The sequence below is a fragment of the Nicotiana sylvestris genome, chromosome 5 (assembly GCF_000393655.2).
Source record: "Nicotiana sylvestris chromosome 5, ASM39365v2, whole genome shotgun sequence".
Taxonomy (NCBI): Eukaryota; Viridiplantae; Streptophyta; class Magnoliopsida; order Solanales; family Solanaceae; genus Nicotiana; species Nicotiana sylvestris.
Genome location: NC_091061.1, coordinates 55,980,345 through 56,006,963, shown reverse-complemented (window position 1 = coordinate 56,006,963; position 26,619 = coordinate 55,980,345). Strand labels below are relative to the sequence as shown.

General features: G+C 36.8%; 1 protein-coding gene across 2 annotated transcripts; it reads left to right on the top strand.

Annotated features, from left to right (window-relative positions):
• The first annotated feature begins 11,941 nt into the window (after positions 1-11,941).
• On the top strand, positions 11,942-25,034 carry LOC104222927 (transcription factor JUNGBRUNNEN 1-like). 2 transcript variants are annotated; one of them, XM_009774258.2, is made up of 3 exons: positions 11,942-12,265; positions 21,002-21,306; positions 24,779-25,034. In XM_009774258.2, exons 1-3 carry the CDS (start codon positions 12,004-12,006, stop codon positions 24,839-24,841), a joined length of 630 nt encoding a protein of 209 aa, XP_009772560.1. In that variant the 5' UTR covers positions 11,942-12,003; the 3' UTR covers positions 24,842-25,034. The 2 variants fall into 2 exon arrangements, with proteins under 2 accessions (XP_009772560.1, XP_070030155.1); XM_070174054.1 differs by having other exon boundaries at positions 24,770-25,034.
• The last annotated feature ends 1,585 nt before the right edge of the window (positions 25,035-26,619 follow it).

Sequence of the window (26,619 nt, the reverse complement as noted above, 5' to 3'; positions counted from 1 at the left end):
ACTTTCTCCAAGCTTTGAGATAAATTTTATTCTAAACAAATAAGAAAAAATGTCAAGGTATACTACCAAGATCCAAGGCTACAAAATACGCCCACGAAAGGTGGGAGATAAAATATGGGTGTAAGAAAGAGGAAATCAAAAGTGGATCAGCAAAGTCAGAAGAGGCATTTGATTACAGTTAAAAGGTTTTAAAGGAAAACATACAGAAGGAAATCCTATAGTCAAGGATCAATTACAAAGACAAAATAGTCTTTTCAATCATTCCAAGGCAATAAAGAAAGACGAAGAGAAACATCACCATCGGCAAGAATACCACAACCAGCCACCCTGCTTTAAACTAACGAAGTTTTCTTTGATTTAAAACAGGGGCAAATACAATATTTGTGTCTGGAAATACCTGGTAAAGAAGAAGAAGTCAGGCGTCCACCTGGAGAATGAGGACAAAGAATTGAAGAAATCAGGCGTCCACCTGGAGAATGAGGATGAGAAAAAGAAATCAGGCGTCCACCTGGAGAATGAGGACAAAGAATTGAAGAAATCAGGCGTCCACCTGGAGAATGAGGATGAGAATTAAAGAAAATCAGGCGTCCACCTGGAGAATGAGGACAAAGAAAAGAAGAAATCAGGCGTCCACCTGGAGAATGAGGATGAGAATTGAAGAAATCAGGCGTCCACCTGGAGAATGAGGACAAAGAATTGAAGAAATCAGGCGTCCACCTGGAGAATAAGGATAAGAATTAAAGAAGTCAGGCGTCCACCTGGAGAATGAGGATGAGAAAAAGAAATCAGGCGTCCACCTGGAGAATGAGGACAAAGAATTGAAGAAATCAGGCGTCCACCTGGAGAATGAGGATGAGAAAAAGAAATCAGGCGTCCACCTGGAGAATGAGGACAAAGAATTGAAGAAATCAGGCGTCCACCTGGAGAATGAGGATGAGAATTAAAGAAAATCAGGCGTCCACCTGGAGAATGAGGACAAAGAAAAGAAGAAATCAGGCGTCCACCTGGAGAATGAGGATGAGAATTGAAGAAATCAGGCGTCCACCTGGAGAATGAGGACAAAGAATTGAAGAAATCAGGCGTCCACCTGGAGAATGAGGATGAGAATTAAAGAAGTCAGGCGTCCACCTGGAGAATGAGGATGAGAAAAAGAAATCAGGCGTCCACCTGGAGAATGAGGACAAAGAATTGAAGAAATCAGGCGTCCACCTGGAGAATGAGGATGAGAAAAAGAAATCAGGCGTCCACCTGGAGAATGAGGACAAAGAATTGAAGAAATCAGGCGTCCACCTGGAGAATGAGGATGAGAATTAAAGAAAATCAGGCGTCCACCTGGAGAATGAGGACAAAGAAAAGAAGAAATCAGGCGTCCACCTGGAGAATGAGGATGAGAATTGAAGAAATCAGGCGTCCACCTGGAGAATGAGGACAAAGAATTGAAGAAATCAGGCGTCCACCTGGAGAATGAGGATGAGAATTAAAGAAGTCAGGCGTCCACCTGGAGAATGAGGATGAGAAAAAGAAATCAGGCGTCCACCTGGAGAATGAGGACAAAGAATTGAAGAAATCAGGCGTCCACCTGGAGAATGAGGATGAGAATTAAAGAAAATCAGGCGTCCACCTGGAGAATGAGGACAAAGAAAAGAAGAAATCAGGCGTCCACCTGGAGAATGAGGATGAGAATTGAAGAAATCAGGCGTCCACCTGGAGAATGAGGACAAAGAATTGAAGAAATCAGGCGTCCACCTGGAGAATAAGGATGAGAATTAAAGAAATCAGGCGTCCACCTGGAGAATGAGGATGAGAATTAAAGAAGTCAGGCGTCCACCTGGAGAATGAGGACAAAGAATTAAAGCAGTCAAGACACCCACCTGAAGAACGAGGGAATACAATTGAAGTGTTGAAATCAAAAGCCCGCTCATATGATAAAGGAGCACACTTAGAATCAATAAAGCAGAGAAGTCCAACAGAATCCCCAGCAAGAAACAACAAGAGTTCCAAAAGGAATACGGAATAAGCCAAATACCCAAGAGTCACCAAGATATCAAGACAACAAGAAACGCAAGGGCATGATCTAGATAAGATTTTATAATTCGTGTACCATAGTCTAATTTAGCTTTTTGTATTTCCTTTAAAGTAAGGTGTAATAAGGAGGTCAGTAAGCAGTAAAAACAGCACGAAACAGCAGTAACATCACAGTCCCACGGTAGTCCCAGCTACCAAAAATTCCCGAACTACATTGACCTGATTCCTTTATAGCCAAGGATATGTAGGAAACCTTTGAAGCAGAGGTTCGGTCAAATCTTTCTAAAAATGCTTCCCACGGAGTATTCGAACGGGCAAAAATCGCTCGTATCCGCTCACTTTATCTTTGCACGAAAACTCTTCGAGTTTCCGCACAAAGAGGGGCAGCTGTGAGCACGTGATTTTTGCATTACGAAAAATTGCTCCAAAATAAATCAAAATAAATTTCTTTTACTGTGTAATTTGTGAATTTGCGTGGTGTTAAATATTTGTATTATGTCCGTAAATGTTTATATTTGTCATAATAAAATAAAAATAAAATAAAATACATATTGCATGCATATAGGATTTAATTATGCATTTAAGAGATAATTTAAATAAAATCATAAAAAATACGCACTGGTTCTATTTTAAATGTTTCACTATGTAATTGATGTTTTTGCCTATGTGTTAAATAATTGTTATAGAGTAATTAATATATTTTTGTGAAGTTAAAATGGTTTTATAATTTTTAAATTAGAAAATGAATTAATTAAAAAATAAAATAAAGAAAACATACTAGTAAAAGATTGGACCTGGATTAAAATCCAGGCCCAAATCAATTAATCCCCTTCACAGCCCAATCCCAACAGCCCCATGTCCGGTCCAATTCAAACAAATCAAAACGACGACGTTTCATCACCCTTCATCAAGGGCCGTCGGATTCAATTCATCCAACGGTTGAGATACACTACCCTTACCCGTAACCCGTAACCCGACCCTTTAACCCGATCCAGCCTGACCCCAACCTTTAACCAAACGACGACGTTTGGTTAAGTGAATTGATCTCAACCGTAAATCTTAATTGATCCAACGGATGAGATCAATCCACCCCACTCGTATATAAATCCAATCCACACCCCAGCCCCCCAGACCAAACACCCCACCCTTCGGCCCTGTTCATCGTCTCCTTCAAGAGACCAAATGAACTTCACCTTCCACCACCGTGCACCGCCTACCGGAAATCGCCTCACGGCGGTTCCGGTAGTCCAAACCACCCCACCTTAACACCCTCGACTCCTCTCAACCTCCCCATTCCAAATCCATAACACATATACCTCGAATCAGGCCCCAATGTCTCGAATCTTCGATCGAAGTTTGGCCTGAAGAACCAACTGTCTCTGATGACTTCCAAAATAACACCAGAGCTTCCCCTGTCCATCCTCATCACGGATCTGTTAGTAGCATGGTTCGAATCTTCATAGAACTGCTCGAATCTTAACTTGAAGATTCGAGTGAAACCTAACCCTACTCAGATTCCTTCCAAATTAACACCAAATGACCCCTAGACCTCGCTCGTGCCTAGAATACCGTTGGTTTGCTTCGAATCTGCCTAGAAGTGTTCGGATTTAAGATCCAAAATCTGGAACCCTAAGAATTTTCCAATCTTGGAATTTTTCCGATTCGAGTGAAGGATTGAGGTCTAAGAGACTTTAATCGAGGTATTCTCAACTGAGAATACTTCGAATAAAGTCTGTTCAACCTCAAAAATGTCCGAATCCAAGTTGAGTCTGTGTCTGAATAAATTTGAAGATTCAGAGGTATTTTCTATTTCTTTTGTGTATTCTACGTGTATTGTTGTCTGTTTTAATAGTTTTTTTTAATTTTTCATATTTGTTTTGATCAATTCTGTCATTTCTGTCTCCTACCCCATCTACTTGATCCGAATGAGAATTGTTTCTATTGGTTGTGATTGTTTACAATGTGTGTAATCGACTCGATTAAGTTCGTCGATTAATTATATTACGAATTCTCATAATACTGATTGAAATTATCTGTTATTATGTACTGTTTGTTGACGAATACTGTAGATAATCATTTTAGCTAATACTCGTTAGTTAAATCATCCTGGTTTATATGAATCTGTCAAAATAAAGGTTGTATATATGTTACTGTCTGAACATTAAAGTTTCAGGACATTGTCAGTATTGACAATGATCCTGTGTGTGTTTGATTCTAGTTCAGTGTTAGGTCCAGTCTGAATTGTGTTGATAATTTTCAGTAATATGTTGTTAGTTCTAAATTCAGTGAAATATTGCTATAATGTCAAGTTTGGATTCTAGTTTACAAAGTTGGTCAGATACAATTGTATTAGGAGGTTAATAGGATTGGTTATAGCTGTAAATCAGAAGAATAACTAAGTTTGTACAGATTTTTAGAAACTGTTTTGCTATAGGTTCTGATTTTTCAGTAATAACATCAAGATTTCAGGGGCATTTCTGGGAATGAGCAGTAAAAAACAGGGTGTTAGTACTAGTATATTATAATGTAATGTTAGTTGCTATTAGTTAATAATACTAATGGGGAACAAGGGATAATGGGCTGCTGAAAATCAGGGAAAAGGTTTTACATAATGGGATTTTCTGTTTTTAAAAAGAAGAAGGGGGTCCAAGAAGCACTTAAATTGCCTAGGACCAGCCCTGTATAAATACAGGAGCTGGACAGACAGTTAAGGAGACAGAATTTTTGAGTGAGAAAACAGAATTTTTAAGAGAGAAAAAAGAGAATTTTTGAGTGAGAAAGAGAGAATTTTAAGAGAGAGTTTTGCATGCAGAATTTAGTCAGAAAAACTGGAAGAAAGTTTAAGAGTTCCTTTTGAAGAAATTTTAGGAAAATTGAGAGGGAGTTTCAGATTTTAGGATCAGTTTTCAGAAGAGGAGAGTTTGAGAGATTTTAAAAGAGGAAAAAGAAACAGAAAAGGAACAAAAGAGCATTCACACACACACAGATATACAACAACAGAAAAACAAAAATCAGAAAAAATGGGATTTTGAAACTGAAAAGGAATTGAAATTTGAAATATTGTTTCTTTTGTTGAATTTGTTCAACCTTACTTGGTTCCATTGATTCAATTAATATTTGAAGTGTCCAGCTTTAAAAATAGCTGTACTGTGTATCTGTTTTCTTCGGATCCTCTTATTGCTCAAATTTGAGGGAATACTGGTATTTCGCTGTTTTTGTTACTGCTGCAACTGCTGAAACTTACTTCTTCTACCTTCATTTTCAGGTATATATATCCTTTTAAATTCTATGTTGGAAAGAGATTCAATATGGTGGATAAATGAAGATTGAATTGAAATTCTGTTTTTATCTGTCCAAATTCATCAATTTAAATCTCGTTTTTTTATTTTATGTTAGTTAATTAGTAGTGAATTCAATTTGATAGCTATGAGCTAATTGTCTTACTTTGAAAGTTCGTATAAAGATTTGTAATAACATTAGCTCATTATCTCATTAGTTTAATCATATTAAATTGTCGAAGTAGGGAATATGGTATGAATGTTGTTCATTATTTAAATTTTGTTGTTGGTTAAGTAAGAAGTGATGTAGAAGGGCCAAGATAACTATAGTAGTGATATTTTTTGTTACATAAGGTTAAGATGATGATGTCGATAAGATAATAGATGTGTGTATAAACTTTGGTGAAAGGTGACATGGTATAGCTTGTTACGATGTTTAAAATATTATGAAGGTTTACAACATATAACTAAGTTGCATATAAGGTAATTTTATTGAATTGGCTTGTATAATAATTCCTTTCTTATAAACTCGAATGCCTATCTACCTTCTTAAAATAAATTAACCAAGTAATTAGGCCTATTAGATTAAAAGCAAGCATATGAGAATAAGTTGATTTGTATATACATAAATGGCAACTTCTTAAATCAATGGTAATTAAAAATAGAATTTGCATTAAATAATCATGAAAATTCCCGGAAATATTTCCTTCCTTTATGAATTATTTATTTTCGGTTTCATATGCAATTTATTCTTTGGCATATTTATATATGTCACATTTGTTTTAAAGTTAGTACTAATCATATTTTTATTCTGTCTTTTGAATTTGAATAATTGGAATGAATATGATTTATATTCGGAAATTATAATCAATGGTCGATATTTAATAAATTGTGGATTATTTTCCAAAAATTTAAAGAATATCTTAAAACAAGATTTTTCGTGATATAACAAACATTTTTTTCAAAATTTCATAATATCATTACAAATATGTTGCGCAATTAGGGATACGTTCGCGTACCCTGATTATACTTTTTAAAGAAACAAAACTTCGGATTATGCGTACGCGCAATTTCGAGCGAATATTTAATAAAAGGATTTTTCTAAAGGCATTAAATCAATTTCATAAAAAACCCGAGATGTACGGTTCACTATTCAAGAAAAATAAATATTCTTGATTCAAAACAATCTCGGAGAAATGATTGCTTAATATATTATAAAAAATTATTGTGTACACGTACGCGTGACACAATTCCGCATTTTTAATTTATAACACGAATATACGTACGCGTAATTCGATTCAAAGAAGGTTTCAATCGTAATAAGTATAAGCAGTAGTAAAATCAGAAAACATCAATATCTAATAAAATCAAGTTGATTAAGCCAATAATAAAAACAGTTAAGCGACCGTGCTAGTACCACGGAATTCGGAAATGCCTAACACCTTCTTCCGGATTAACAGAATTCCTTACTCAGGATTTCTGGTTCGCGAGAAAAAATAAACAGAGTCATATTCTCCTCGATTCAGGGATTATAATTGGTGACTTGGGACGCCTCAAAATTCTCAGGTGGCGACTCTGAAACAAATAAACAAATCCCGTCTCGACTGTCCTTTAATTGGAGAAAACTCCCCACGCGCCCCGCGGGCGCGGGGAAAAAAAAAAAAAGAGGTGCGACACTGTCTTCTTTCTACTTTAGGTAAGCGTTTTCTATTTTAGATTATTTACGCTAACATATCATCTACTTCCTCTGTTCGTTTTTACTTGGCATGTATACTAAAAATAGATTTTTATTTTTACTTGTCACTTTACGCATATCAAAGGAAGATAATTTTTTTTCATTTTCTCAAATCCAATAAAATATGCATCAATTAATATGGGTATCATGGTAAATTAAACACTTCATTTATTATTTTTTAAGGAGCGTAAAAAATCAAAACGTGCCAAGTAAAAGTGAACGGAGAAAGTACAACTATAAGTAATATGCATAACAAGTGGAAGTAGTACCCTGAAAAGATAATGTAAATAAGCTTCTACAGCAGGTTAAATTATATCGGGGACATAGATATTCTTTATCCAACTTACTTTTTACACATTACCCTGATATTTTCTTTCTCTGTTTTACTAGTAACACACGTAAATCGACATTTTAACTTAATGTTATTTAGTCAAATACAACATATAATTGTTCGACTCAAAAAATGTTAAAACCTTTTTGAACAAATCAATCAAAGAAGATGAAGGGGTTAATCCTAGTTAAGGATAATTAACTCTAGATCCGAGATGAATAACACGAATTAAAAACATAGCCGAATATAAATGTTGATGGCGATTATAGCCAGATTTAATAGCATAAATAAAGATGCATTAAGTAACAAAAATGTTAATAAAGGAAAAGATTCATCCGATCTTCAGTGAGAGATCATCTTTCATTTAATAAAGATAAATGATAGGCAAATACAAGAACCTTAGGACCCTTTTGGATCTGATGAAGATATGGGATCACAGATCCTCTCATTTCTTTGGAGAGGTGTGTTTACATATTTTCTAGAAAGAGGGAGAGGGAGAGAGCCCCCCTCCCCCCCCCGCCCTTTTTGGGAAGTCCTCCCCTCCTATTTATAAGGGGGGTATCCATAGAAAATCCCTAAAAAAGGTACAATTTAGAGGGAATATTCGGTAGAATATTCCTTTTGAGTATTCCAAAGCAAACTAGTTGTTTCATGACTGTCCGACCTCAGCTATTGATGAATGTCCGTCCTCGGCCTGTCAGTCCTCGGCCTGTCCGACCACGACCTTATGTCTCCACGTGCCGAATTTCTCTGATCTAATTTTGACCCATACAGTTAGTCCCTTCGCTTATTGAGGTCGTCTCTTGGTTGAGCTCGGTGAGCAAACTTTATCAATCGTAGTTTGAGAAATTCGGATGGGGGGTCGACTAGTGTGGATCGCAGCTGAGGGCGCCGATCTTTAGGTCAAAGTGGTATCCCTATGGGCTGAACTTTAGCAGAGTTCGATCAGGGCTAGTGACTCGAGTAGGCCGAAGGTCGATCCGGACGAGGCCGAAGTTGATTCGGACGAGGCCGAATGTCGATTCGTTCGAGGCCGAAGGTTGATTCGGACGAGGCCGAATGTTGTTTCGGTCGAGGCCGAATTCTTCTTTTTGGCTAGGGGTCGACCTATTCTTTTTTTGTCGACGGCCCTTGGCCGTAAGGGTCGAGCCCCTCTTTTTTGGCGATGGCTCTTGGCCACAAGTCGATTCGGACGAGGCCGAATGTTGTTTCGGACGAGGCAGAATGTTGGTTCGGACGAGGCAGAATGTTGGTTCGGACGAGGCCGAATTCTTCTTTTTGGCGATGGCCCTTGGCCGTAGGGTTCCACTCGGACGAGGCCGAAAGTTGATTCGGACGAGGCCGAATGTTGTTTCGGTCGAGGCCGAATTCTTCTTTTTGGCGATGGCCCTTGGCCGTAGAGGTTGACCTATTCTTTTTTGGCGATGGTCCTTGGCCGTAGGGGTCGACCTATTCTTTTTTTGCGACGGCCCTTGGCCGTAAGGGTCAAGCCCTCTTTTTTGGTGATGTCTCTTGGTCGTAAGGTCAATTCGAACTAGGCCGAATGTTGTTTTGGTCGAGGCCAAATTCTTCTTTTTGCCGATGGCCCTTGGCCGTAGGGGTCGACCTATTCTTTTTTGGTGACGGCCCTTGGCCGTAAGGGTCGAGCCCCTCTTTTTTGGCGATGGCTCTTGGCCGCAAGGTCGATTCGGACGAGGCCGAATGTTGGTTCGGATGAGGCCGAATGTTGTTACGGTCGAGGTCGAATTATTCTTTTTGGCGATGGCCCTTGGCCGTAGGGGTGTTATTTCGATCTTGTCAAAATGTTAACTCATCGTCGTTCGATCAAGGTCGAACTCTTCTTCTTTGGCGAAGGCTCTTGGCCTTAAAGGGTGTTATTTCGAACGTATCAAAATGTTAACCCGTCGTCGTTCGATCAAGGTCGAACTCTTCTTCTTTGGCGAAGGCCTTTGGCCTTAAAGGGTGTTATTTCGAATGTATCGAAATGTTAACCCATCGTCGTTCGATCAAGGTCGAACTCTTCTTCTTTGACGAAGGCCCTTGGCCTTAAAGGGTGTTATTTCGAATGTATCGAATGCTAACCCGTTGTCGTTCGATCAAGGTCGAACTCTTCTTCTTTAGCGAAGGCATTTGGCCTTAAAAGGGTGTTATTTCGAACGTATCAAAATGTTAACCCATCGTCGTTCGATCAAGGTCGAATTCTTCTTCTTTGGCGAAGGCCCTTGTCTTTAAAGGGTGTTATTTTGAACGTATCGAAATGTTAACCCGTCGTCGTTCAATCAAGGTCGAATTCTTCTTCTTTGGCGAAGGCCCTTGGCCTTAAAGGGTGTTATTTCGAACGTATCGAAATGTTAACCCGTCGTCGTTCGATCAAGGTCGAACTCTTCTTCTTTAGCGAAGGCCTTTGGCCTTGAAGGGTGTTATTTCGAACGTATCAAAATGTTAACACGTCGTCATTCGATCAGGGTCGAACTCTTCTTCTTTGGCGAAGGCCCTTAGCCTTAAAGGGTGTTATTTCGAACGTATCGAAATATTAACCCATCGTCGTTTGGTCGATGTCGAACTCTTCTTTTTGGCGAAGGACCTTGGCCTTAAAGGGTGTTATTTCGAACTTATCGAAATGTTAATCCGTCATCGTTTGGTCGATGTCGAACTCTTCTTTGTGGCAAAGGCTCTTGGCCTTAAAGGGTGTTCCCTGAGGGAGTCCCAATTTGCTTAATTTTGCTGGCATTGGAGAATATGACGTATTTCCTGGGGGAGTCCCAGTTTGCTTAATTTTTCTTGCATTGGAGAATATGATGTATTTCCTGGGGGAGTCCCAGTTTGCTTCTCCTTCTATTCCACTTAGAGAAATAGTCAATTAAAACAAAATAAAAGTGTTTGTTACCTCGATTTGATCGGTCGACGAGTGGAGAAGAGTGACCATATTCCTTTCTCCGGTTATGCTTTCAGTGGCTGCTACCAATTTTGGCGTGGCTGTCCGCTTTAGTAAAGTTTTTTTTGTTGTACAGATAGTATATTATGATATTTCAAACATAAAGTTAAGATTGCTCCATCTGCCCTCTTTTTCCACTTCGACGTTCTATGGGCTGTCATTTTCTTGAGTTTGTTTTGTGCAATTGTAGCCCTTCCATCTTTGTAACTTGGACGTTTTTAACTTCTATGTCCAAGCTCTTTTCATTTAAGACAATTGAACTCATAAGTCCTTGAAGTCACTTAGCTGTTTTCTACAGTTGAAATATATAATCAAATTTATCTAATGATAAGAAACGCCTTTGATTTGGCATTTAAAGAACGCGGAAGTTGTACGAATATTCTCTTATACGGATAGTATATTAAAAATTTGAAGCTGCAGAAGCGAAAGAGAGTTTAAGAAAGCTATTTCGTCTTTCCATGTTATGGTAGACAGCCGTACTAGGAAATATCTACCATGAACAGAACAATAACAACAATAACAACAACCCAGTATAATCCCACAAATGGGATTTGGGGGGGTATTATGTACGCAGACCTTACCCCTACCCCGAGGGGCAGAGAGGCTGTTTCCAGGAACTACCATGAATAGAACGTGGAACTGAAATTGAATTCCAGATCTAGAGGAAACTAAAATTTTAACAAGAAAATCCCCACAGACGGCGCCAAATTGTTCGACTCAAAAGATATTAAAATCTTTTTGAACAAATCAATCAAAGAAGATGAAGGGGTTAATCCTAGTTAAGGATAATTAACTCTAGATCCGAGATGAATAATACGAATTAAAATACATAGCCGAATATAAATGTTGATGGCGATTATGGCCAGATTTAATAGCATAAAGAAAGATGCATTAAGTAACAAAAATGTGAATAAAGGAAAAGATTCACCCTATCTTCAGTAAGACGGATCTTCTTTCATTTAATAAAGATGAATGATAAGCAAATACAAGAACTTTAGGACTCTTTTGGATCTGATGAAGATATGAGATCACAGATCTTCTCATTTCTTTGGAGAGGTGTGTTTACATATTTTCTAGAAAGAGATAGAGGGAGAGAACCTCCCAGCCCTTTTTGGGAAGTCCTCCCCTCCTATTTATAGGGGGGGGGATATCCATAGAAAATTCCTAAAAAAGGTACAATTTAGAGGGAATATTCGGTAGAATATTCCTTTTAATCAGTATTCCAAAGTAAACTAGTTGTTTCATGATTGTCCGACCTTGGCTATTGATGATTGTCTGTCCTCGGCCTGTCCGACCTCGATCTGTTCGACTACGACCTTATGTCTCCACGTGTCGAATTTCTCTGATCTAATTTTGACTCATACAATAATGGAACAGCGAGAATACATAATTGGAATTCCTACACTTTACATAAAATAAAGTTACAATGGAAACTAATTAGAAATATTGACACTGCAAGTTAAACGTGAGCCAATCATACACTTAATCTCATTAGGAATTCCAGTACCTGTCAAATACACCATAAAGTCACCTATTAGTCATTCTTTGACTTATATCTGCTAAGTTTATTTATATAAATGCTAAGATCCATGAGGTTGACCAAGCAACAATACCATCCTTGTGTCATTCTTCTTACTTTGTTTAAATTCATTTCGTTTTATTTTTTGGGTAACAATGGCCATTCATATACATATATTCCATGCATGTAATTGAGAGTAAGAAGAATAGATTAAAAAAAGATCAAGAGAAAAGCCAAGTTATGGAATTAAAAGATGTAGCAGTTGCAAAAACTATCAAAGATGGTGATGAAGAAGAAGTAACTCTTCCAGGATTTCGATTTCATCCTACTGATGAAGAGGTTGTTGGGTTTTATCTAAGGCGCAAAGTTGAAAACAAAAGAATAAACATTGAACTCATCAAACGGATTGACATCTACAAATATGATCCCTGGGATATTCCAAGTAAGTGTATAAGCATTATGTTTATGATCTAAAATAGATGTCCCCAAAGAAACGGAGTGTGTGTGCGCGTGTATATATATATTACATACACACACTACAATCTAACATAATGTAAATTTGGTGAGGGCTAAAATTAAAGGAATGATATTTGGTTTCTTGTGGGGGCATGTTCTTAATTTCTTTGATAATATACTACATCTATCTGCGTAAGAATTTTGAAAGGGATTTAAATGGTCGTGGGCTACTCCACCCATTACCTTAAGATTTTAGGTTGGATGCTCATATTTTCTCACATGATATCAGAGGTAAACTTTGGTGAGCTCATTATTATATCCGCTTAATTTTCCACTTCATGTTTCTGCTCTAGAATTCTCTCTCGAACTCAAGCTATGGAGTCCATCGAGCCACTAGCGCCATGGGTGAAGCTACATGTTATAAAGGGTGGTCAACTGATCACCCTTCGTTGGAAAATTACACTGCGTTTATAGGTAAAATATTAGATTTTAGAGGTATATAAAGATATTGAACACACTTTTTCGGAGAATTTTTTTCACTTCTTTCAGGTTTGAACACCCTTGAGTAAATTCTTGGCTTCGCTACTGACTATCGCCCTACCTCACCCACTAGCATGTTGAGTCTAATTTGTCTCCCTCTACTCTAAACACGCTCATGATATTACGCCTCCTCTCTCACTTATAAATAATATTTACAAAAAAAAAGGGCAAAAACTAAAACCAAGTCCGTATGTAATTAAACCCTAGAACAGATCTAGTTACACATACATGAGGATATTAGAGAATACTACACTTATAACTCATCTGTTTTTATGTTTCTAATGAGGTTTAATTGGTCTTGATCGACTTAAGGTTTTTGGTTGGATACTCAAATTCTTTCGCATTTTTTATTTTTGGACTTGATAGACCAAAAGAAAGGTGGCAACGCTTAATCTTTGATGATTCATTTGGAGTATTTTGATTTTAATGAACTTGTCGATCATGGATGGTGTATGTTTCGAATGAGGTTTAAATAGTCTTTAGCTACATCACCTATCGTCTTAAGGTTTTAAGTCGCGTCCTTTATTTTTTCACATTCTTAATTTGTACACACTGAACGAAAGGCGACAACCTTAGATTCATTTGGTGTTTCTTTATTGGAGTATGGACGAAGTTTCATGTTGAAAGTTAATAAGAAAAAAGAAGCTATAGAGATACTCTTAATATATATGTAGCCTTCTATAGAATACCATGTGTACTTGACCCAAAATGAACGATACCATATAATACTCTTGAGGATTCTTAATTTAACCTTTGCAAAATAAGAACACGAGCAAATCGGAAGAATAAAGTTGCTTTATAAGATTGATTTCATGATCAGTTTCCAAAGAAAAGTTATATATCGATGACCAATATAATAAGTAAAACTTTATGAAAGAACTCGTTCTTGCTGTATGAGTAATACTGGTCTAAGAGGTCAAGGCAGAATCAGCAGTTTGTTACGCATGATTAGTTACTTAATATTATATCTTTTTGTAATTAACACCACCGTTATGCAATTTTCAAATTAACACAAAAGCACCGTCGGCAATATGATTATAACCAAGAATTCGGTAACTCTTCATCTTTAGGATTCATTTGGAGTCCTTGTCACACCCCTTTTTTTTTTACCAAACCTCACCAAGTCCTCTTAAAATTAATAAAAGATTTAATAAAGTTTGAAAAGAATTTTTCAATTAGAACGTGACAAAATTGTATTTAAAAGAAAATAACTCAGGTTACCGTTTTTCTAAAAATAATAATATTCCTTTCAAATCACTTTGAACTCTAAAACCAAGTCTACACCAGAGATTAGGGTAAGGGGGTTCATTTGACTCGGGGAGAAGGTGTTAGGCACTCCCCAAGTCCCGTAACTAGTACGGTTGCGTACTCGATTTAGTTGGCTTTCAAAACATTCAAATTGATGTAAAACACACAGAAATAAAATAAACACACCAAAGGCTCGAGGTCGTCCCCACCTAAATGAAAGAAATAAAAAGGAAAGGAAAAGAAAAATCCTAAGCTAACCTATACTACGACTTCTCCACCATGCTCGCCAAGGCCTAAATATTTACATAGTTCTTCGGGGCATACCCCGGATAATAATATATACACACTTTGCGGGGCATTCCCCGGATAAATTTAACTAAGGAAACGACCTCTCACCTCGAATAAAAACGAATTAAAGAAAACCTAAGATTTGCCTACCCGAGTGTGGTCGGATTAAGCATGCTACTAGCGCATAACAAAACAAAAACTAGCAAAAACGAAATAGAACTATTATCATGTCACATTAATCCAACTCTATTTTTCTTTCAATTTCCAATCCCACACCCCCTTTGATTCAACTTAATTCGTTGGTTCACTCTTTCATTTAATTGAGTCATGAGACAATACAAATCAAATCACGTGAATTATGATAAGTCCCGAATTTTCAACAATGACACATATATGAACTTTATATTTCTTCAAAAACAGAGCATCATCAGAAGCATGTCAACAAAAATCACATAATAAAATTAAGGGATTCAAAGAAAGAGAAAAGGGATTGGACCTTTTTATAGCATTACGTTTTGAAACAATGAACAAGAAACATCCCGCAAAGCTACGGTTGACGACCTCGACACACCGGACCTCGACGAACTCGAACGGTCTTTAGCGAAATTCAAACCTGACTGAGATGCGGCTACTGCTGTTCGTTTTCCGGTGAGTTGGGTGTTCTTTGGTGGAGTTGCGATGGCTACTGGTTTGACGATGGGAGGGGGTCGGTTGTTTGTGAGTTTTCTTTATGTTGTTCCAAGGTATGAAGGTGGAGACGGCTACTGGTTTAGGGTGATGGGGACGGATGAAGGGAGGAGGAGCAGTGGCTGGTTCCGGCGACGGAGCTGGCTGGTTCCGGCCTCGCTGGTTTCGTCAGAGATGAAGGGTCGTCGGTTTTGGATTGAAGAAGGGGTGTCCGGTGGGTTTGAGTTGAAGAAGGAAGGCGGAAACGGCTGTTGGTGTTAGGGTATGTTCAGAGGAAGTTCAGGCGGTCCCGTGGATGACGTTTTCCGGCGAGCTGCTGGGAGCGGAGCGGCGGCGGAACTGGAGTGAGGAGATGATGACTGGAGAGCTGCTGGATGGTGGCTTGGAAGGCAGCGGCGGAAGTGTGTGTCCAACTAGGTTCAACTAGTCTAATTTCCATGAAGAAGAAGGGTTCTCTTTTTGGTTTTTGAAGAAGAAGACTCGATGGGGGGCTGGCCTTTTGTTTTCAGTGGCTGTTTCGGATGGTTGTTCTCTTTTGGAAGATCAAAATTTCAAATGGGTGTTGCGGCTGATGATTAGAGGTGTCTAGGGTTCTTCTAGGGTTTTTTCTCCATTGTTGTCTTGTTGAAGAAGATGAAGTAGCTCCTATGGGGTTTTTCACCCAAACTTTCACTCCATCCTTTTAATATTTCACTTAACCTACAACATCCTTTAAGTTTACCAAAGGTTGACTAAAAACATCCCTCTGTTAAATTTGTTGTTTATATTTGACGGATCTTGTATTCTCACGTGACTTCTCTTTTTCCCATAAGGGAGAGCCTTCATCTTCAGCAACCTCTTCATTCTTAACAAAAGTGTGTTCCATCTTTTTCCGTCTTTGATTTTCCCGATCTCTTTCCGATTACTGATCAATCAAAACTTCTCATTTCTTTTTCCTACATTTGTTTTGCAGAATGTGAATCTTTTGAATTGATTTCAACACCTTTTCCTGTATTTGGGTAGACAATCGCACGCAAAAACTGAAAATATATGCAGATTTTGGTATGCAGAAACTTAATAATGTGCAGTTGTTTTGTGTAGAAACTGAAAAATGAGTCATCATAATTGAGTCATCACATTACAAAATGAACTTGAGTCATTCCAAAATAAATATTGTCATTACAAAATGAACAAAATGAAAAGGATTGTTACATCTATGACAATGACACTCTGCAACTTGGCACATCCGTGCTACTGGCCTCTTCTAACCTGAAAAGGAAATAAAATGACTTTAATGTAGATGAATTGCATTACAGTGAAGTAAGACAAGCATTATTGATATATGCATCTCACCGGAAGTTTTTCACGAAAAGGGGCAGATTCTTGCGTCCAATTTGTTGTGTTCTCAACTATAATAGAATCCAAAAATGAAGTGTAGTTTGTTGGTTCTGGTTCAACAACATTATATAAAGAACATGTTCTTTTATTGTGGCCAGGTCTACCACACTTGCTACAATCAACTGATTTTTGTTTTCTTTTTATCCTAGTCCTCGAGGCTCCAGGTTCATCCACTTCTTTCTTTCTTAATCTCTGTTTCTTTCCTTTCTTCTTTTTCAAATAAGAAGGTGGCAATAGTTTAGGATTAGATGATTTAGGCCATAAACCTTGCCCATTCATAGGGAATGTGGTTGTATATGCTTTCATGTATGTCTCAACCTTGTAGCAGTCATGAACATAGTCTGCAATATCATCCTTTTTTATCCATATGGCACAAATAGCATGTTTGCAAGGTATCCCTGATAATTCCCATTTTCTACAGCTACATATCTTGTTAAACAAGTCCACAGTCCAAGTGTCATTATCAGTAGACCCAAGGATCTCATAATTCCATGAGTCGGCTTTTCGAGGAATATAACCAGAAGCTCCCTTCATGTTTCTATGCAATTTCTTTTTTATAGTTGGACAAATATCACTTGAAGCCCATTTTTCAGCTTTATCCCTGTTGGTTCCAATCCTAGTCATTAGTATGTGTCTTATGGTCTCCAAAAGTTTAATAATGGGTTTATCTCTAGCATCAAGAATCAAACTATTGAAGACCTCACACACATTGTTTAACAACATATCACACTTAGAAAGTGGTGAGAAGTGAGATCTGGACCATTCACTAGGTAACTTAGTAGAAAGCCATTCATGCGCTTCTTTATCCAATTCAAGTATCTTCAACATACATACATTAAACGCTTCAACCGTTGTTGCTCTAGCAGCTTCCCAAAAAGCATCTTTTAACGTATGACCAGAGAACCCAGCCTTTTTGAAATTATTGTGCAAGTGTCGTGCACAAAACCTGTGAGAAAAATTTGGTAACACTTCCTCGAAAGCTTCAAGAAGGCCTTTTTGCTTATCTGACATGAATGTCCAGAGATATTGCTCTTCTATTTCAATATCAATCATCAAATAGTTCAAAAACCATTGCCATGTATCATTGCACTCCTTTTCCACGATGGCATAGGCTATAGGAAAGATATTGTTATTGCCATCCAAACCAACAGCAGCAATCAACTGTGCTCCATACATAGAATCTTTCAACCAACAACCATCAACACCAACAATCTTCCTACAACCTGCCTTAAAGCCCTCTTTACATGCTGCAAAGCAAATGTATAATCTTTGGAATCTAGAAGGATTGTTAGGGGTCTCATTTGGTTTTAACTCCATGTAAATTGATGTTCCTGGATTAGATCGCACGATCTCATTAATATAATTCCACAACATGTTAAACTGGTCATTTAAGTTACCATCAATAAGAGAAATAGCCTTCTTTTTAGCTTTTCTTGCTTGACATAAAGATACATCTACTCTCAGTGCTCTACTGACTTCATCTCTGAATTTTGATGTCTTCCAATCTCTGTTTGATTTGATTTTGTCCATATATTTCTTTGCAATCCAACTGGAAGTAACATTCTTATTCTTGACATTCCAACAAAAACATGTATGCTCGGAGTTGTAAGTTTTTATTTGAAAATTTGTATCTCTGTGCATTTTTGAAGCTAGAATAACCCACTCACAAGAAGGACGATGCTTACATCTTCCCCTTGCTCTTTCTGAATCATCCTTAATCCACTCGACTGTCCTTCCTCTTTTAACCTCATGAGTAGTTACAGCTTCCTTAAACTCTTTTTTGTTTTGAAATACTTGTCCTAATGCTAGCTTAGGATTAGAGCCATCAGTTTTCGGATTATGCTTTGGAAAGTTAAAATCTTCATTAGATGCAACACTATCACTATTCAAGCTTTTTGTGTCACTGGAAACAACACAATCTGAGTCACCATCTTCATTTTGCATATGCTTTTGCAACTCTTGGCTAATAAACTCTCTACTATCATCATTTGTTCTTGTATTTTCATTGGCATTGACAGAAAATGTTTCAACCGACGGATCAATATTTCTATCAAATAAAATGTCATCTTTATAATCTGAATCTTCAAACTCTCTATAATCGGAATCATTATTAGAATCACTATATACTGCTTGACTTTCGAACATTGAATCTGCCAATAAAGTAATTTTTGTTATATAATAATAAAAGAAGCTATTTTTTATGTTAAACATAAGATTCTTTCTTAAAATTGGTCCCTTGCTGTTTTAATGTATATAATTGATGCCTTTACATTTACGTTCATTTGTCCAGAACCTCCCGTACATTAAGGTATTATGCCTTTAACTTTGCATTCATTTTAGAGGAAGACAGAATATAACTAATGTCTATGACTAGAAGAAGAAGAAGTAATGTCTATAACTAAAACAAACCAAGAAAAACTAAAATGAGATACTTACTGTTTGGAACCCAGGTTGGGAGTGTATCACGGTTCAACAATAAGATTGTCAAATTTACACTGAAAGGTAGAAACTTCACCCAAGAAGAAGTTGTTCAACCATTAGAAACCCTATCTCAACTTTCCCCCAAAAGTGGCTTTTGGTTCTGTGAAAAGGAGTAAGAGGGAAAATTTTGTGAGAAAATGGAGGGAAAAAGAGAAGTCACGTGAGAATACAATATCCGTCAAATATAAACGGCAAATTTAACAGAGGGATGTTTTTGGTCAACCTTTGGGAAACTTAAAGGATGTTGTAGGTTAAGTGAAATATTAAAAGGATGAAGTGAAAGTTTGAGTGAAACAAGAGGGATGATTTTGGTCAAATCCTCTCTTTCTAGTGTTCTGTCTAGGTTTGGGCTTTTGGGTTAGTGGGCTAAGGGAAATTTCGAAAATGGACCTAAAATTGGACCTATCAAGACACAAAACTGGCCCAAAATTCATTCTTCTTTTTTGAGGTAAAATAAAAGTATCACAAATAATAAATATAATTAAATTGACTTCAACTGAAATGCAGTTAAAACGAAATTATTTTTATATTTTTAAAGATTATAATAAAAAATAGAATAATTAGATTAAAATTATCGTAAAATTAAAACAATATTACTACCAAAACACTAATATCCTTGAAAACAAAGTTAAACTATTTTTTGTGTTTTTGAATTTTATGAAAGATATATAAACTAAAGTAATTAGATAAAAGAAAATATTTTTGTAATTTTCATTTTTGTTTTAAATTAAAGTAAAATAGTTAAAACTAGTTAAAATAGCGATATTAGACCTAAACTAAATATTTAACACTAAAAATGTGTAAAATCTCGGGGAGGGTCAAAAATTACATGTCTACGGTCCTCATTGAGGATTTTTTTACTTTGATTTCGTGATCATAGAAAACTGTCAAACTTGATGGTACCTTTCTAAATAGTGCTAAAGAAACTTCTCAAAAATCAAAACCAAGGACCTTTTTTTTTTTTTTTTGGTTTTTCGCTTGGTATCCGGTACCCGCATTGGAGCCCGACTACATTCGGATTTGTTTCTATTGCTGTAAGAGTAATAAGTGTCTATAGCTTAGAGCACTTTTCTGAAAGTAGCTGAAAATATACAAGTTGCAAGTTTTTTGTAAGATCACCAACATGCACATGTTAAATATTTACACAGGTAAATTAAATAATTAAAATCAAGGTAACCACTCCAGCTGATAAGTTTAGTGATCAAGGATCTGTATTTCAACAGAATAAATTAACGATCCGATTTAAGTAAAAAGTTTGGATGACTTCCCTATTCATGCAGATTTAAGTTTGTTGTGATAAATGTGTTAGCAGTGGGACGGTGATCAGTGAAAATTATATAATAAGAAAGGGATACTACTAATTGATAGATTTGGTTTTATTATGTATCTTTTTTGCCTGAATTTGTGGTGCAACTATTTTAGACTGGGCGCTAGGCTCCAAACTTGATATTTAGAATCCATAAAAGAATTAAGTTGTTAAACACGACATACAGCGCAAAGGGATTTAATTCTTATTCTCTTTCTTGACCAAGTCTTCTTTATATCTAGCTGATAGCTAATTTAAACTCTACCACTTATCAGTTAGGATAATTTTCCTTTGGATTGAGTTTACATTATGTGCATTGATAGTGTATGAATTTGCTACATCTGTACACATTAAGTTAACTTATAACAATAAGTAGCCTGTTTTAATGTCTCATATGGTAATATAGAAAATATAGTAATAACCTACTATATTCATTTAAGTTGCAATCAAGATTACAGTATATATATAACTTTAATTTCCTCCGTTTAATGTAAAATGCGAGGATTAATCATCTCTTATTCTTATAATTTAAGATTTGTGGAGTTCTTCATAAGCAACAATTAACGGCGATTTTTTGGGGGTTTTAGGGAGTATTTTGATATGCTTAAATGCTATGGACTATAGTAAAATCTAGCATCACTCTATTGACAAGGTTTATACTTTGAAATATACCTTTATCTTTTTCTTTTTGAAATCAACAAAATTCTTGAATGAAAATAAATTAGATAATATTTATATAATACTTTCACGTATTTTTAACTTAATTCCCTTTTGTTTTGATGATATATTATGAAGGGGCGAGCACAATAGGGGATAAAGAATGGTATTTTTTCTGCATGAGGGGGAGAAAATACAAGAACAGTGTAAGACCAAATAGAGTAACAAGATCTGGATTTTGGAAAGCAACTGGGGTTGACAAGCCTGTTTATTCTACTACCAAATCACAAAATCACGATTGCATCATTGGCCTCAAAAAATGTTTAGTATATTATCGGGGAAGTGTTGGGAAAGGCACAAAAACTGATTGGATGATGCATGAGTTTCGCCTCCCTCCAACTTGGAAGACTACTTCTAACCAGCTCCCCAGTAATCACGAAGCTGTAAGTCTGCTCTTATATATTTTAGCTTGGTGTATTTCATGTTCTAGTTTTTTATTAGGTGAATTTAAACAATATACTCTAATCTTTGGTTGTTGCATTTCATAACTTGAGTGAATCATAGAACATATAAATCACCAACAACACAACAAAACCAGTTTAATCTCACAAGTCAGGTCTGGGAAAGGGGAGTGTGTACGCAGATCTTACCCCTGCCTGGTAAAGATAGAGAGGTTGTTTCCGGTAATCTCTCCGCTTAAGATAATTGGTGAAGAAGAGGAGGAAAAGAGTGGAAGAAAAATAAGAAGAAAAAGAAAAAGGAAAGAAAAAGAAGAATTAGCCTAAACAGTAACAACAAGAAAATAAGATATCTGAAGCGAACGAAACAACATGACGTAAATAATGCTTTAAGAATATGAAAGATTGCTACTAATACTACTGGTAATGGACAGGGAAACTCTCGACTATCTCATAACCGTCTACCCTAATTCTTGACCTCCACACCCTCCTATTAAGGGAGAACACGTAAATATAAGTGTATTTTCTCTAATTGTTAAGCTTTTAAATAAGATGGTAACGTAATTCAACATAGCATCAAAGCAGACAAAACGTTTTAACATTTTAAACTTTTAGATAGAAGGCTGTCACAGTTCAATACATTAAAGAGATACAGGTACTTGTAACTCACGAAATATATGGAGCCATAAGCACATAAAAGTACCAACATTTCTTTTTCATTAACCCTTGCCAATAGTTTCAGAAAATTTGAGATTTAAAGTTTTTATTGTTTTTTTTAAAAAAAAAACTATTGCAAGTATAGATTTAACTCTTTGCTCTTCTATACATATCAAGTATTTGTGAGCACGTGATTTTTGTTTTACGCGACAATCGCTCCAAAAGAAATAAAAATAATAACAAATGGTCATGCTGTACAATTTTTGGATTTTACATGGCACTTTGTTAATTATTTATAATTTTTACCCATTTTATTTTTATTAAAATAAAATACAAAATGTACGTGTCATGCGTTATTTGAACCGCAATCCGGTTGTTAAATAGAAAATCATAAATATGCGTCTTCGTCCGTGATTTTTGTTTTGTTTGATTTTACCTGTTAAATATTTTAATATGTGTGTGCAAATAATTGTATTAAGTGTTTATTTAATTTTAATTTGATTTACTTAGGTTTTGTTTTTAAAATAAAGAAGAAAATAAAAATAATAATAAAAGAAAAAAAAATTCTTGGACTTGGGCCAGTCCAATTTTAAACGAATTGGCCCAAACAAACTCAGCCCAAAACCCGTGCTTGCCCGGTCCGTGACCAGCCTACTTCAAGAACGTCCAAACGACGCCGTTTTAATCCAGGCTGATCTGAGCCGTTGATCTCTGAAAGATCAACGGCCAAGATCTCTCACCCGAACCCACTAACAGACCCGACCCGTCTCACCCGGACCGACCTCAACCCTTTACCCTTGAAACGACGCCGTTCCCTGTTAGTCGAAGGATCCTGGCCCTTCATCATGTCTCATCCAACGGCCAGGATCCACCTATCCACTAACTATATAAACCTACAACCCTTCACCCCGCGCCCTAATCCAAACCCCCCTGCCTTGGGTCGTCTTCACCAGACCCCAGCTCTCCAAACCCTAGCCGCCCCTGTATACCTTCACCATGAAAGCCGGCGGCATGGACGCCGGTGACCCTACCCTTAACACCATACAACCCCCTTGCCATCCTGAACATGGATCTGTTAACCACTTAGCTTAAATCCCCTCCCACCGTCTCGAATCTTCATTTGAAGATTCGAGTCGGAACCTGACTTACACCAATCGACTTCAACTTCACACCAGACACTCCCCAGACCCCCCTCGTGACCAAACCATGCTTGGTTTGGTCCGAATCTGACCAGGGAAGCATGAATCCCGGATCTAATTTTTGGAACCTTAGGGTTCCTCGTCACTGGTCCGTATCTCGTTTAAACCAAGAGATTAAGGTCTAATGGACCTTAATCGAAGTGTTTCTCATATGAGAAACACTTCGATTAAAGTCCGTTCAGCCTTAAGAAAGGTCTGTTCGAGTCCAAGCTAAGGTTTTTGATTTTTCGGGGTTTAAGGTGAGTTTTGTTTTCTTTTCTTTATTTGTTTTAGTCCATGTGATTGTTTAAAAGGCTGTTCATGTTTTGTGAAATTTGTGTTTCGAATTTTACCAACTGTGTCCTGTCCACCTTACCTGAACCTCTGAGTTTGATTGAGTCCTTCTTCTACTTGTTCTGATAATGCGTATGTATGTATGTGTTGTGCAATTAGCTGATTTTCAAATTTGAACTGACCAACTGATTCCTCGAGTACAACTTTGCTTAGTCGGTACAATTCGAATCATGTGTTCGATACTGTTAAATGTCTGATTTTGGATTCGATTGTATGTGTTATAACTAGTATAGTCGAGTCGACATATGTCGTCAATTAGTTTCAGCTGTCCGAACAATAACAAATCGACTTACTTCTGTTAAGCATTTGCTTGAATCAATTAGGAACTGAGTTTGGTTACTTATAGTTGTTAATTTGAATTAGAAATGTAAAAGGAATGTTTTATTTAGTTACAGTTCTGAATTGGAGGGCATGTGCACTTGTGCACAACATGTGCATTTGTGCACCACAGGTGCATTTGTGCACAGCCTGGTTCCTGCATAAAGGGCTTTTTTGATTTAAAAATAGTTTGACAGCATATGCTGTCAGATATATTCTGCTGCCCATTACCCTGCTTTAGTTTAAGAAGTATTAAACCTCATTTAAAAGAGTAAGTCTGCCAGGGAATGTGATGGGGGGTTAATACTTAAATAGCTAAGTGGAAACTGAAAAGAAGATATCACATGGGAGGGGTGTTCTTTTGGTCTAACAGGCTGTTAAAGGGCTGATGTTAAGGCTTATAAAAGGGAAGGACTTCCATCAGTAAAGGGGGGAGAGCAAGAATACACACACACACACAGACATTGATAATAACAGAGTGAATTGAGAGGGAACATTTTTAGGAGGGTTGAGTTCTGGAAAAAACAGTAAAAAACTAGAAAAGGTTTCTTTCTGATAACTCAAGTATAATTTCAAAACTGAAGACTGATATTGGATTTTGAAAAGAAAGGAGATAGGGGGAAGGGATATATAGAAAATCAGCAACTGTTTCTTCCTTGTTTGTGTGATTTCTCAGTTCGTTCAACCTGTTCAATCAACTTTGTTTACTTTCAAGTATCAGCTGAGTTCATTGGTGGATTCACATTGTTTGTTTCTCCTGGATTTGATCTGTCTTGGAGTTTTGTTTCTACTGCATTGTTTCCTGCTGTTTTTCTGCCATTTTTCCATCGGCTATAACTGTACCCTGCACTGGGAGTTATTCTATCTGTTACCTGCTGTTACTGCTGCTGTCTCTGTTTCCATTGTCATTCTACTGACTTCCTTTCTTCTTCGATTATAAGCATTCCCAGGTACACACTCCTGAAACCTTGTTGGTTGAAAGTTTGAAGTTTGAAGCAGAAATAAAGAACTGAACATTTTTTTTACTTTACAATACTTGTCTTCAAAATAGGTCGAATGTTAGTTTGGCATGTACTTGTTTAATTTCAAACTACAAATACTCTGTAAGGGTTAACATACATTCTGATTTGAGACGAACTACTAGATAGCATTTGTTTGTTAGATCGGACGTGTTTTAATGCATACAACCATTAGGTTTTTGTTTTAGTTATGACATTATAACATAGAATCATAGCAAGCATCCGTACGTATTTTTTCTAGATCTCTGAACTATCAAATCTGTTACATTCGGTTCCATTTAATTTCAAGATAAGTGTACCCCAAGCTAATTCTCATGTAGCGTTACAATAACAGGGTGATAATGTATGCCAACCCTTTTTGTTAGATTACTTGTTCCTATATAGGTTCGATATGGGCTTCAATATAGATTCATTGTTTCGAAATAATGCGATGACTTTTGAGGAAAACTAATAGGCATTTTTCGAATCTAATTAATAGTAGTTTTTCTTAATAAATAGCCGATTTCATTTATCAAGCCTAAATAAGTTAATTTTGAAATTCAAACTTAAGGTTTGTTTAATGTTAAATTTAGTATGTGTTATTTGTTTGCATACAATCTCCCTTATCAAATTAACAAAGCTTATTCACTCTTTGAAGACAAGGCATGAAATAATTCTCACCTCATAAGCAACCAATTAGGTAATCAAGCAAAATCTGGACTCGTCCCACATAGTCGAGATTTAGTATGTTAGTCGTTTAAACAAGTATGTTTGGTATCTTTCTCTTTTTATTTTTAGAGACAAATGTAATAGAAATGTAGTCGCTTCAGGATATCCTTTTCTAAAATAATGAGATGAGCCTCGCCAAATAAAAATGCCAATTGCGGGGCCCTCAATAACTAAACATAATAAATATTTAGAATTCGGGACAGGCCGTTTAGTGAATTTCATGGCCTTTCCCAAAGATCATAACGCGTTAGGCCTTTTAGGCGCGGCTTAATTGAATTACATTCTTAAATTCGGGTGCACATTGATGCGACCCAAATCCAAATCTCAACGGAGTCAAAATGTGTTGACGATCACGGGTGCATTGATTGTGACGTGGTTCGAGATGCATTTTCACTACGTTGCAATTCTATAAAAATAAATGATAATAATAAAAGCGGTTTAAACTTAATAAAAGCACGTAAGTCATAACATGTATTTAAATCAGATATTTAGTCATTATAACAATTTAAGTGACCGTGCTAGAACCACGGGATTCGAGGGTGCCTAACACCTTCCCTCGGGTCAACAGAATTCCTTACTTAGAATTTCTGGTTCGCAGACTTCATTTGGAAAAGTCGAAAATTTCCTCGATTTGGGATTCAAGATAAACCGGTGACTTGGGACACCAAAAGCCAAACCTTTCCCAAGTGGCGACTCTGAATTAAATAAATAATCCCATTTCGAATATTGTCACTTAAATTGGAAAAACTCCCCTCGCGCATCTTACCCTTCGGGGCGGGCGCGCAAGAAGGAGGAGTGACAGCTCTGGCGACTCCGCTGGGGAATTAACCCAGAACCACTGGTTCAGGGTTCAAGAATTCGAGCTTAGAATAATTGTTATATTTGGCTTTATTATCTGATCTTTATTACATGTTTTTGCATAACGTGCTAAATGTTGTCTTTTACCGCTTTGATATTATCTGAACTGTATATAAACTGTGCCGAAACCCTTCTCTTCTTACCTCCGGGGAGAAGCTCGCTGGTCGAGACTCCCTATTCTGTTAGTGTCAATACCTGAAATAAGA

What these genes read in the sequence shown, in the direction of transcription:
- LOC104222927 (XM_070174054.1), top strand. Translation starts at nt 12,004, where the DNA reads ATGCATGTAATTGAGAGTAAGAAGAATAGATTAAAAAAAGATCAAGAG. An exon ending in TGATCCCTGGGATATTCCAA is followed by an intron (nt 12,266 to 21,001) that starts GTAAGTGTATAA and finishes TATATTATGAAG; the next exon opens with GGGCGAGCACAATAGGGGAT. An exon ending in TCCCCAGTAATCACGAAGCT is followed by an intron (nt 21,307 to 24,769) that starts GTAAGTCTGCTC and finishes TTCGATTATAAG; the next exon opens with CATTCCCAGGTACACACTCC.